The 13864-nt window shown below is 36.8% G+C and overlaps 1 protein-coding gene and 2 long non-coding RNA genes across 4 annotated transcripts in view; 2 read left to right on the top strand and 1 right to left on the bottom strand.

Annotated features, from left to right (window-relative positions):
* The window catches only part of abl2 (ABL proto-oncogene 2, non-receptor tyrosine kinase), a 68545-nt gene extending 54727 nt beyond the window's left edge, over nt 1-13818 (bottom strand). For both annotated transcript variants that reach the window (XM_087263755.1, XM_087263756.1), the window contains exon 1: nt 13135-13818. In XM_087263755.1, the coding sequence (XP_087119881.1) occupies nt 13135-13372 (238 nt within the window). In that variant the 5' untranslated portion in view covers nt 13373-13818. The remainder of the gene's footprint in view (nt 1-13134) is intronic.
* LOC147842609 (uncharacterized) lies at nt 5809-7293 on the top strand. The gene is made up of 3 exons (XR_015497711.1): nt 5809-5876; nt 6197-6301; nt 7270-7293. It is a non-coding gene; the product is annotated as an uncharacterized LOC147842609 (long non-coding RNA).
* LOC147842608 (uncharacterized) lies at nt 7282-8189 on the top strand. The gene is made up of 4 exons (XR_015497700.1): nt 7282-7396; nt 7571-7656; nt 7967-8009; nt 8107-8189. It is a non-coding gene; the product is annotated as an uncharacterized LOC147842608 (long non-coding RNA).
* Nucleotides 13819-13864: the final 46 nt, after the last annotated feature.

The following is a 13864-nucleotide window of genomic DNA, read 5'->3' as shown; positions in this document are numbered from 1 at the left end:
GGTCCTGCGCTGATCCTTCCTCTCTCTCTGCTCCCCACACTTTCCAGCAGGGCTGGGCAATATGGCAAAAACGCAATCTCAGTAATTATTTTCTATGCTGAACGTTAACTATATATATTTAGGTTTATGCTACATATGTCGTGTGTGTATATATGTATGTAATTAGTAACTAAGACGATCCCTCCCTTTTTTTTTTTTTTTGAAGGAGGGGTTAATTGTTTCGTATTATTTCTTTCTTTTTTTATTGGTATTGTACTGTTTTTTATTAAATATCTTTTAAATGTTAAATAAAACAAAAGATTACAAAAAAAAAACAACAATGACTGAAGCCACAAAAATTAGAGTCATTAAAAGGCATAACATTTTCGTCCGATAATTTTTTGGTGTCCGAAAATTCAGTACATTGCTAATATTAACACACTTTTAGATTTCCATTGTTGCACATTTCTGCTGTGTGATTGGCTCTTAGATCAGTATAGAGTAAAAATGCAGAGAGCTTATTATTATTGACATTAATTTTATCGCGATTCGATATAATATCGTTTATCAGCCCAGCCCTTCTTTCCTGTCAATACTCTCTACTGTCCTATACATTAAAGGTGAAAGCCTTAAAAAAAAATAATTATGTCAGTGCAATAGCTAAGTGTTTAGCACGCTGACATATGGTGCAGTAGCACTTCAGGACGTCCTGACTTCGAATTCCGGCTCGAGGACATTTCCTGTCCCTGTCTATAATACTGTCCTATCTACTTAATAAAGCCAAAAAGGCCAAAAATAAATCTTTTAAAAAATAACAATAAATATTTGCAATAGCATTTCTCTGGGTTTGAACATTCTCTGAAACATGTGGCATAATGGAAGTCCATCAAATCAAATCACTTTTATTGTCACATCATCAGCAGCATGTGTGCTATGATGAGTAAAGAGCTTAGATTCTGGCTCGAGACAGTACAAAATACAGACAGTGCAAAATACAACAGCATACTCCTCAAAAAATAAATAAATAAATAAAAAGTCAGCAAAATCTATAACACTGGCGGTTCTACTGGTTTATGGACATTTTAGCGAACAAAATCTTACATATTGTTCCTTTTAATATGAAATAATGGTGTATAGTTGAAGTGCAATTTATTAGCCCTCCTTTTTCAAATATTTCCCAAATGATTTAACAAAGCAAGGAATTTTTCACAGTATTTATATTTTTTTCTTCTGCAGAAAGTCTTTTGTTTTATTTTGGCTAGAATAAAAGCAGTTTTAACTTTTTAAAAAACACTTTAGGGTCAATATTATTAGCTTTTAAGCAATATTTAGTTAGATTGTCTACAGTACAAACCATCGTTATACAATGTTTTGGCTAATAAACCTAGTAAAGCCTTTAAATGTCACTATAAGCTGAATACTAGTATTTTGAAAAATATCTAGTAAAATATTATGTACTGTGATCATGGCAAAGATGACAGAAATCAGTTATTAGAAATTATCTATTGAAACTATTGTGTTTATAAATTGAAGAAAAAATTTACTGATTTCAACTGTATATGAAATATGAAATAAAGTATAAACAGAAAGTGAAGCTCAGAGAGTTTTATCTTTCTACTGTATGCCAAGTAAACGTCTACACTGTTCCAATTTCTAAAAATCAATGGTTTTGGGTACTTTAGACTACATTAAGTTGAGGGCAGCACTTTTGCACCAGCCTACTGAAATAATAAAAGCCTGTGGGCATGCGCCAGGGTTGATAAATAAATAAAAAGGTTTGTGGAAGTGGCCCTGTGACCTCAGAGCTGTGCTGAACTGACTCATGTCTGTCTGCAGGAGACTGGACCACTCATTTATTCATTCATCCTTCTGTCTGACCACACAGGTCAATTAAGCGCAATTCGTCACGCAGCGGCTTCTAATGGAGCTTCTGAAAGAGAGATATTTCCTCCTGGATCTGATGGAATTTTACTCTGTGCATGAGAGATGAGTTGTGGAATGGCGCATTGGGTAAAAACGATTTGGGAAATCGAGTAGTGTCTTGGTGTAGTCAAGAGTTTGAGTGATTATGACCGACACCACAGTTTCAGAATCAAAGAGTTGACGTCTTAATGATAGAATCTTAATGATAGCATTCGAGCGAATCTGTATCCTCCAGAGATTTCATATTAAAAATAAAAAACGATATTTACTCATCCGTATGTCATCCCAAACCCCAATGCTATTTTTTTTTTTGTTTTTAAGTATTGTCAAATGTGATTGTTGAACGTCTAATGTCGCATTATTTCCATTTCATTAAAAATAACAACACACAGAATCCAATAGAAAACTGATAAGGTCAAAATTTAAAAAGAAAAGAATTTGAAACCCATGGATAAAATGCAAACAAAAAGGACACTATAGAGAGTGGAGCTGCATGATTAATCAAAAAAAGATTGTGATTTTGATTCGACCATACACACACAATCTTAATTCAGCTTCTCTACGATTCAGCCAATTATATTTTCAAGGTCAGGAGAGAAGCATGAAGGCAAACACACAAGTCTTTACACTGTTTTATATACGTTGCTCAGCGACAAGAACACCTCCAAATGGTGTTAAAAGTGTCACACACTGTATTTATATATTGTATGTATATATTATGTCATTTCTGTCTCCATGTAATGTTGTATTCGCAGCTGCGAAATCACAAGCGAGCTGACGCAAGGTTTGTTTAGTGTCGAGAGAAGGCGCACATGTACGCCAATGATGTCTGCTTTAGTGAATAGAACCTGCATAGGCTGTGAATAACAGGTAATAAAGTTGCAAATAACGTTCAGTTTGTTGCAAACTGGACTCAAAGTGACGGCACCCATGACATATTCAGTTACACAGTTTATTATTCGATAAAATACAGTAAAAAAAAAAAACACATATTGGCCAAAGCTGATTCTTTTTGAAAATAATAGATAAATCAATATATTGCCAATTTAAATAATACCATTTGACTTGTGCATTATAAGCATGAAGCAGAAATACATTATTTAAAACTTCTAGTTTATTCCTCCTGTTCTGAAAAAAAAGAAGCTCAAAAACCAGTCATGGACTGTTTGCCTGATGCTGTCGATAAAAGGTTATAATGGTTGATGTAAATAACTCAGTTAAGTTCTTTCACAAACAAATCATTCTCCTTCACTGCATCACCAGAAGCCAATGGTTTCAATTGGACATTTCCTTTTGACACTCATGAAGATTGTTAACACTGAGTTGCATTATATGAAACATTAAGGACACCACTGCCAGCTAAAAATCTAATATAATACTCAAATTGCCTAAAGGTTAGAGCATCAACACAAAGCACCAAGGTGCTCACGGCGCCCAGAGTTCGATTCCCGGCTTGATGTCCTTAGCCAATCCTTCCCTTCTCTCCGCTCCCCACACTTTCCTGTCTATAATCTCTACTGTCCATTTAAGGTTAAAACCCGAAAAAAATGAAAATAAAAATAATAAAAACAAAATAAAACACATCTTGAATGAGTTGAGGTTAAGTAAATATCCACAAACTGTTGCCGCAATTTTTGGGGAACTATGCCTTTAAGATTTATACACAATGCAGACAATATTACTATTTACATTATTGTAACTGATTGTTACTAGAACTATGAGCATGAAACAACGTGAGCCTGAATAAATGACCTGTTGTTTTCTGTCTTTGAATAACCATTCTTTTGGTCTAGAGCAACAAAATGTGACCAAGGACATGAGCCTTTAAATCAGTTACAAACCTTTGAATGTTCAGACTGAAAATGTGATTTGTATTGCTCGCCGCTAAAATGAAACGTTGAAAAAATAATTCTAGTCACACCAACTAAATGTACTAGAGAGAGACAATCAGTGTTTGTTCCAAACAATCTGGTCAGACCGTGCAAAATGATCAGAGATCAGATCTTTCCTCTAGACGGTCATTAAAAGATGTTCTATTCAACTTCTAAAAGGCTGCAGTGTCTGTTGAAGTCTGTGATGGCAGTTAGTCAACGGCTGGGTGACAGTCAGGCCCACAACTATACTCTTAAAGCGATAGTTCAAACAAAAATGAACATTTCCTCACCATCTGCTTACAGTCAAGTGATATTAAACAAACAAAACTAAATATTCTGAAGAAGGGGAAAAAACAGCCATAGTTGCGTTCAACAGAATGAAGGTCAAACAGGTTTGGAACAATGAAGATGAGCAATAGTGTAAAATCTTTCATTGTTTGGTGAACTATGCCTTTAGGGCTGCATGATAAATATGATTACTGGAATAACAATATATCTTGCAATATAATATTTTACCAACAAAAAAATGCTACTTTGATTTGCTTTTCATTTCTTTTATATAAAAAAACTGTTATTTATGTAAATGTCATGCTAAAATAAACAGGTAACATTTTTGTGCTAAAAAAATGTCAAGATGCAATAATTCAGACTTTAAAATACTATGAACGACTGAAAACATCAAGAGCTGATATTCAGATTTGTATTCGCTTCATAATTTTTTTCTACTCACATCATTAATATTTATTTTCAGCTATTTTAAATATTTTTTCTTCTGGAGAAACGCTTATTTGTTTTATTTTGGCTAGAATAAAAGGAAAATAGAAAATAGAAATAAAATGTATGTAAAATACAATAGAATAGAAATATGAAACAAACTGTGCTTTAGGGATCTTCACTGTAAGAAAAACAATTTAGCTACAAAAGTCCTTCAGTCAAGAGCAGTGAAGGATTTTCTCTTTTTGTTGTTTGACTAATGATAAAAACAGGCGGCAGGAGGATTATTGTGCACTGTCACTTTAATGGTTTCCTTTTCACGTGTCTTTTTATTCTCAACTTGTTTGTTTATTAAACAAATAAGGGTTAATACGAATAATCACTAAACACCGCACACACGCGCCGCACACACACACACAGAATCATGCGGTCTTTCGCGCTTTTAAGAGCAAAACGTGTTCAAATGGAAAGGGGCAGTATATGACGCAATAATCGTTTATCTCAATTAATCGGTTTTCATAATCGTTAGAAGCCAAAATCGAAATTGGATTTCCGATTAATTGCACAGACCTATCCGATTGGTTATTTTTGTATTGATATTTAACAAGACCATACACAGTAGTATATAATAAAGAATAAGAAAAATTACAGAGTGTCCTAGTTTCTTGTTTTCCCACTATTCTCTCAAAATTTTTTTTAATTAATTAAAAACAAACATATCCTGTGAGAAAGAAAAACAAGTGAAATTTTTTTTAGCAAGTTACAAATAGGAGTTAAAAAAAAGAAGAAAAAAGATAAAAAGATCTCCCTCTAAGGAGTCAATATTTCCTCTTCCCAGTTATTTACTGTGTATTAGATCAAATCGGAATAAACAAATCTGAGAAAATATTGCCGTCTCGATTTGACCCACCACAAGATCTTAATCTACTACAAGATCTACAACTCAGCCAATTATATTTTCAAGTTCGGAAGAAGGGAGTCGTACAAGTCACATTGATTTATATACGTTGCTCAGCAACATGAACACCTCAATGATGTTAAGTGTTACATACTGTTTTATTTGACTAGATATTTTTTAAAGACACTTCTCTAAAGCTTAAAGTCACATTTAAAGGCTTAACTAGGTTATGCATATACACAGCAAATTCATCAGAGTTAAATTCTCGGTGTTGAAGCATTTCAGAGTAAAGTGTTCACGTTAAAGAGTTAAGATTTTGATAAATGAATATAATAAGAGTTAGAATTGATTTTATTCAGTGCGAAATCAAGGAGTTATCTTTTCAACACTTGGTGGTGTTATTTCCAACATCCGGGAATTGATGCAGCCCCAGTCACTGAAGAATTTTCCAGACGCCATTTTCCATCTGAGGTTTAGAACAGCAACTGGTGAGTCAAACTACCTAAATGTTGGTATTTTACTGACTTTCTTTAAGGAAATACAGTTGTAAACATATTGTTAAGTTAATAACTTTAGAATGGAGTGACAATTTTAAACTTCTGCGGTTCATTCATGGTCGTTTGTGTATCTAGCTTAACTGCATTACTATTGACTTCTTTTCAAGAATGTTTTTATATATGCTCATGCATACATAGTGCATAAAAACATCAAATGTACATGTTCAACACATTTCTGTCACGCTTAATGCTATTTTGTGCGTTGTTACCCATCTGTAAAATAAAATCGACACTTCTCCTTTAATTCGAAGCAAACTAGCGAGGGAATCCCCGGAGCAGCCTAGCCTACTCTGCCCGGATGCTAACGGCAACACAGGACGGTTTCCATGAGCTCTGGAGTTTCTAAAACATATCTGGTGAGTAAATGAACATGCTTACTTGTAAAAGGCTTCCTGACTGAAACATATGATTGTTTGTTATTCGTGTACGTTAATTTGGTTATTTTAAACACCACAGCCCTTTTAAACTGGTTCATTTGTGGCCGTCCATATAACGTAACGTTAGTCCATAGACTCGTGTGATAACGTACGCTTGAATTATATTAAGTGTTGACAACCATTAAAGTCGGAATGTTAACATCAATGTCTTTAAATTTACCGCGTTTGCACTTTATCAGACATTTGACGTTACAGAAGTCTCCCGGAAGTTGCGGGACTAACGTTAACGTTATCCCGCAAATGCACAGAGACTCCCAGATGCCCAAGTAGTTGCCCGCAAATGAATGATAATCTCCTGGAAATCGCGCGTCTCCCGCCCGGTCATTAAACACTTTGCACACCCCTCTCCACCGCATCCCTCCCAGCTCTTCAGGTACGTCGCACGCAAGACACCCCCACCGCTCTTTAGGTACGTCGCGCGCAACTCATCCCATTGCTCTTTAGGTACCCATCTCTCCCGCTAAGTTACCTCCCGCAAATCAACTCTGTATCCCCCGAAAATGACTTTTCCCAACTCGGGATGTCTGACGTTAGTAAGTTAGGCTATTTCTGTAGTCAGGAACATCTTAGTCAAGCTTTTTCTCCCGCATGATATTGTGCTTAAAACTATAGACTAAACCTAGCATGTACTGTACACAACATTTCCGTTTTTTTAAAGACAATTTAGTGCGTTGTAAACAGCCACCTATCTGTAAAATTAATCAACTGATTCATATTTGAGCAGCCTAATGATGATACAGGTTTGATTTGTAGATTTATTATCAATAATCAACATCTTAATCAAAAGATATCTGAAAAAGTGTGAGGCATACTTTGTGATGTTTATCTCTTTTATCTGAAGGTTATGCATGTGTGTTAGATACTAATGTGTTGTTGTTTTTTAACAGCCACAGTTCTCTATACAATAACACTAGACCCTGTGACGGTGGCTGATTAGAGACGGATGGTGTATTTCCAGAGTTGGTGAAATGACCAAGCACACCTTCTTGGTCATATGTGGTGATAATAATGAAGGTATGTTTGATAAAGTTCTTTATTTGTTTCACAATAAGCTAAGAGGGTATTAGAGCATTAAAGAATAACAAATTACATGACGGTGATAAGTTTTGTATTGTGGGTGAACTGTTACTTAAATAATGTTTTGCTCTGCTTTGCACTTTTCCTCTTCTGCTTATCCTAATATTTTAGATTATATTTGGACCTGAAACATCTGCTAGACTCCAGAAAAGGTGGCGTCAATACTGGACCTGAAAGGGCCTAACAAGTTGAATCTGGTAAAGAAACATGCACGCACACACACGCACGCACACACACATGCACGCACACGCTTACAGAAAACTGTAAGTTTATGAATGTTTTTTACACTGTGGCCAATATTTTGGGGAAGTCAGCATCACTAAATGATATAAAAGATTTTAAGCTCCTCTAAATTTTGCTCCAAGTGTTGTGTTAAATTCAGGATTCTGAACAGACAGCTGCCTGTTTTTCCAGTTCTAGCCATAGTGGTTAACCTAATTGTTTTTGGAGATTCCAACAGTGATGTATGTTTTTTTCTACTTTTCCATATCCTGTCCCCTCAACCAGCTGGGAGAGTCAAGTTGTGGATCATCATGAAGATTTTCAAAAGGTGAGTTTAGATTTCTTAAATGTTTTATTTACTTTAAATGTTCTTTTAAATATATCATAGAATTTGATTGCAATTAGTTTTCAAACATTTTTCTTAGTCATGCTGGAGTCTTGAAGATTTCTTAGATGAGCATCACCCTACAGTATATCCGTGCATCAGGAACCACCAGACGAGCGATCAGCAGCTGCTACATCGTCATGGATATAAAGGTCATCCTGTGGCTGGGAAGCACTTCATTCACAGGACATGCTTGATGAGATTTCCTAGCTCCAGTTTGTTTTCACACAAGTTTACAGCATTTATACCTTCATTTAAACTGCTGTGTTTGATATGGAGGACCAAGGAAACATCAGAAGTGAAAGATTTGCACGCCAAGTTGTTTAAAATGTAATTTCACAAGAAAACTATGAGTTCAGAAGTAAACTATGAGTGACGCTATATTGAACTTTCAGATTGCTCTGATGAAACATCAAGTTTGGACCAAAGGACTGAAACAGCCTTTTTGAGCACCGGTCATACATATTTTGTTGATACTGTCTGTACTAATAAAACATTTAAAGCATATTTGACATTGTTGCATTTTAAAAACTGAATGAATTGTTGAAGTGGTGAATGTTTTCAAATAAAATGTTTTTTCTTTTGTAATTTACAGTCTATTTGACCTTTTTACCATATTTACACTCAAGAGAGTTGAATAAAATAACAATATATTACACCAGGCGGTGTTAAATATAGTTACATATTTTAACTCTGCCCAGAGTTAAAATTAACCCTTTCTTCGGTGTCAATGTGCCAACCCTTTTGAAAGTGTTGATTTAAGTCTGTTTTGAGTGGACCCCATGAGACACTTTCAAAGGGTTGAAATTAACACCCATAGAGTTGTTTTGGGTCCCCATATTTTGCTGTGTACTATTATCGCAAAAACAAAAATATTTCAGATACATTGTGTGGCAGCTCTTACATCCAATTATAATCCTGATTATTCTAAGTCCTTTCAACCACAGCTATACATCAGGCTATAAGGGATGAGAGTAAAAATAGCTCATCTGCAACCCTCACAAGTCAATGTTTCCAGCCGAAGGGTTTCACTGTCAAGATGTGACAAGCTTCTCTTTGGTGTTGATCAGCCCACGCGGTGAAGAAGAGACCAACACCTGGCACGAAGCTCAAAGAAGACCTAATAGAGCCTTTGGGTATAGCCAGCCTCACAATACTGTGCAATTTTTAAGTGACGTTTGTCAAGACTGTACTAACATAAACCCCCATGTCACACTGTAAGACACATCGAAAACAAAGAGTAGATTCGTCATCGAGATTTAAATCATCAATTGAAATTGAAGTCAACGAATGCCATACCAACAAAATAAATACAAGTATGCAGAGTGTGAATTACAGAAGGGTTTGGGGGGTCTGACCCCTTAATTAACGTTTGATCCCCCCTAAAGGCTCATTTATACTTCTGCATCAAGTCGCAACGACGCATTGCACAAACTCTGTGATTGGTCAGCTTGGTCCCGGTGACAAGCGGGGGCGGTACTGAGAACGGCGAGCCCGATGAAGTGAGTGTTTACAAGTGTCGAGTCCTGTGAAGGAGCTCCAGATGGAAACTTTTGTTTTGTGTATACCTTACTATTAAAGTTGCTGCACGTCCACCGGTTCCTGCGAGTTGAGCAAGTTTTAGCTACTTGTAGCACTCAAAAAATTGTTTAATAGTTTAAGAGATAGTTGAGAAATAGTTTGCTCTGATCTGCATCTAAAATAATATTAATAATTAAAATAATGAATAACTTTAAAATACATACGACCACCCCTATAACGGTTCATATCACTGTGAATGCATGCTTGCACCAAAAATATTAATTCATCAGACAGTGCAAGTGTTCACAAAACGTATTTCTTTTAAAAAGACGATTGTAGGTGTCTGTAAAACTAGATGCATAGTTTGTATTTCATCACACACTGGTTCGTACATGGAAGTTACACTGTAAAATGAAAAAAATATGTGCAGTCTTTCATAGTCAAAGCAAACCTCTCACCGTTAATTTAATATCAAAAATGTCATTGAGAACCACTCAATATCCCTCAAAACACTGAAACTGGATTAATGAATTGGATGTAATTTAATTAAACATACAAATTTAGTTTCACCCTGATTTATGAACAAATCAGCAAATGGACACAACTAAACATATTAACATATATACTAAAAATAAACTAAGGCTGCACGATTTACTAATACTTCGGTAGCACCGCGATACTATCGCTACAAAATATTGGTGGTGCCTCTGTAGTTTGCAAACGGTAGTATCATCATTACGGTCCAACAATAGTTAATAGCATGTGGAAAAGTCCCTAAAATGCTCACTCTTCGTGCCAGCAAATAATTAACAGACTACTTTAATTTATCGTAATTGTAACTCTATTGAACGTTTTTCTGATGCTTCAAATACACATCTGAATCAGTTCATTTCTGTTCCTGCGAATATGATTTAGCTACAATGACTGTGACAATCTCTTAAAAAACAACTCACCAAAGTAAAATTTGTAATTATGTTGGATTCTTACCATACAATAGAAGAGAAAATTGAAAATAGCTACAAGAAACACTAAGAAAACCATCATTTTTCACTTCATATTTTGTTGAAAAAAATCTCTTCTTGTAACGAATTTTGTTTTGTATAATTTGTATCTAAATTTTTTTTTGTATTTTTGTTGGTCAGTTATCAACAAAATAAACAAAAAAACATTTTTATTTGAGGCACAATATTTATAAAACATTTACAAAAGATTTATATATAAAACAATATTTGAGATGAAGTGACATGCGTCAAAAACCGCTATACTTTGTATCATGATATTTACTGGTACTATCATGGACTGAATTGATCGTATCTTGACAGCACTAATGTAAATTGTACATGTATTTGCGCACTATTAATAAAATATATTAAATCACATTAAGTAATAAATTCATTTTACATTGATTCCTACTTTCTTAGTGCTCCTATTAGTTGACTGCAGCTTTCAATTAAGAAAATTACAATTTTATTTTGATTGATTGTTTATTCATTCCTTCATTCATTTTTCTTCAGCTTAGTCCCTGTTGATCAGAGGTGGCCAATCCTGTTCCTGGAGATCTACTTTCCTGCAGATTTCAGTTGCAACCCTTATCAAACACACCTGTCTGTAATTATCAAGTGGATTTCAGGTCCTAATTAATTGGTTCAGGTGGGTTTGATCAGGGTAGGAGCTAAACTGTACAGGAAGGTAGATCTCCAGGAAAAGGATTGGCCATTGATGGAATGAACCACCAATTTCTCTGGCATATATTGTACGCAGTGCATGCCCTTCCAGTCGCAACCTAGTACTGGAAAACACCCACACAACACTTCGATTGATTGTGCAAGTCTAAAATTTTCTGACATTGCCAGAATTTTATTGAAGGAGAAATTTGATCACAACATCCATTAATCGGCTGTCAGTGAACATGCCAGCCATGCGATCATAGATTAGATTTGAGCCTATAGGATTACAGTAATCTTTTAGGATTTTAAAATTTGGTCACAGATTACCATATCCTTGGCAAAATTCATACAGAGTGAGTCTGGATTAACGGCCTGCGATCATCACTGTTGTTCATCTAACGCCATGGTAAAGATAACGTCCCGAACACTGCAAACCACACACAACTAATGTCATCCAAACCAATGTGCCAGTCACAATAATCCCGATAATACCTGGAATATGAGATTTAGGAAAGATAGATCTGTCTGACACATTATTGCACCTGATGCCACGCCAATAGTATTATGATCAAATACGTGCTTTGTGTTGCTGCCTGAAACAAATGAGTCAGTCAAATCACTCACAAGTGAAATCTGAGAAAGCGGAGGCTTCTCCAGCAGCTTTCCCACCATCAGATGCTTTATAAAGAGACCATAAATGCCAGTCACTATCAAATAACAGCCGCCAGCTACGGTTAGGACAATATTATGTCTGACTTCTCCTTCTCAGTTGATAGACAATGCCTTTAAACAACTATAACATAAACCAAATTAAAACCTTACATCCCAATGCTGCCCATACTAGTGTTTAAATGAAAATGTAGCATATTTTTGTCTCAAATAATTCAAAATTTGCCTAAGAAGCAATGTAAATTGATCAATTATAGGTAATAATAACGTTGTAAATAATGTTCATGTTCTTACACAAATTACTATAATTGTGCATCATGAGGGCCTGGCATTTGGTCAGGTATTAATTCTGTTTTGCCTGTATGTTTTTTGACTCTTAAAGTGGTGGTGGGAAAATGTCAATAGCTTCAACCACAATATCCACAACATGAATTTTTCATGAGAAAATGTTCATGACAACATTGTCAATAACGCTGATACGTCTTAAAAGGCTTTTTCAGATACTTTAAGTGACAGTAAACAAATTTGTCACTTTGCTAAGGCTTTTATACAAGCACAGCCTCAAAGTAATTCATGCATTTCAGCAACACTCTGTCCAGAATGGGCAGTCGTGCTGGTGCAACACATATTGGGGAATAAACCTACAACCACAACCGCTCATATACTCTGAGAAGCTAAAGACTAGAAGGTGAACACTTGCAAAACCCTAATATACACAATGTTTCTACTCTGGATGGGGAATCAAACAAGATCAAACTCTCTCCACTGATACTTCAATCTGATATTCTGATACTTCTTACAGCCCTAAAACCTTAATTTCTCATAGTGGTCGACAGCCTCAGTTCTCATCTGTCAAATTATTTTTTTTTTTAAATGGTTTGTTTAACTCAGTGTTGACAGCGTTGGTTTGGTAGGCACCAGGCCATTACAACTATTGTTCTTCACGAGAAATTGTTGGTTGAACTGTGCTCTTTTATTGAACACACTTCATCACACTACCTAGACAACATGTTTAGAACGCAAAGAAGTGTTTGAACGCATCCATGATAGGTCTAGATAGCACAAGATTTCGCAACAGCCCAAGAGTCATGGAGCATTTCCGCTGATCCGGACGGATTCATCTCATTATCTCTGCAGGCAGCACATTTCACCATGATATCAATGTTGACAGTGAATAAAAAAACCAAACGCGCATCTGAATGGGCTCATACCTGAGTGTAGGGTGAAAACATTGATCCCCGGGTCCGGCATGATGTTCACTGCAGCAGCGGCACTTCTGCCTGGTGGAGTCCCGGTGAGGGTGAGGGTGCTGCTGCCGCCGCCGCCGTCTCTGGGTCTCCTCCCGGAGCTGCTGGCCCGGTTCGACCTGCCCTGCTGCTGTTGCGACTGCGGTGGGGTCTGGATCCCCGAGGAAGCCCCTTCTCCCACGCGGCCTACCTGTTGTCCCATCCTACGAGTGTTCTGGGTGGGAAAATAACACAGATCCGTGGAAAGACCCGCCGTCCGTTTGGACCGTTCACATCCCACAACGGACGAACGGCAGGACTACGGCCTGTTCTGCTCGGGATGATAGTCTTGCCGTTTTCGGTCACTCTCCTCCCCTCTTCCACCTCCTCCACCGGACCGGACCGAGCTCCGTTAGCTTAGCTTAGCTATCTCTGTGTGTGTATGAGGGAGAGAGCGAGAGAACCCACCCACCACCTAACAGCGAACAACCACAATCTAATCGTTCAGTTCTGCTAAACGGCACCCGGTATGCGGCTCTGTTCAACGGCAATGTACGATCCTCCTGCGCTCCAGTGGTGTTTCTCTCAAAGCAGACCCGTTTGGGGTCGTTCCGTTCTGCTCCAGCCGCTGCGAGCCCCCTCCGCGGCCGCCATCTTTACCGCAGGATCAGTGGCGTGCGCTGCACGAGCCAATGACGGAGAGCGCGCGCACACC

This window comes from Danio rerio, chromosome 8 (genome assembly GCF_052040795.2).
Source record: "Danio rerio strain M-AB ecotype USA chromosome 8, GRCz13ab, whole genome shotgun sequence".
In the NCBI taxonomy this organism is placed as follows: domain Eukaryota; kingdom Metazoa; phylum Chordata; class Actinopteri; order Cypriniformes; family Danionidae; genus Danio; species Danio rerio.
Note: the sequence above shows the minus strand (reverse complement) of the source record. Positions and strands in the feature narration are given on the sequence as shown.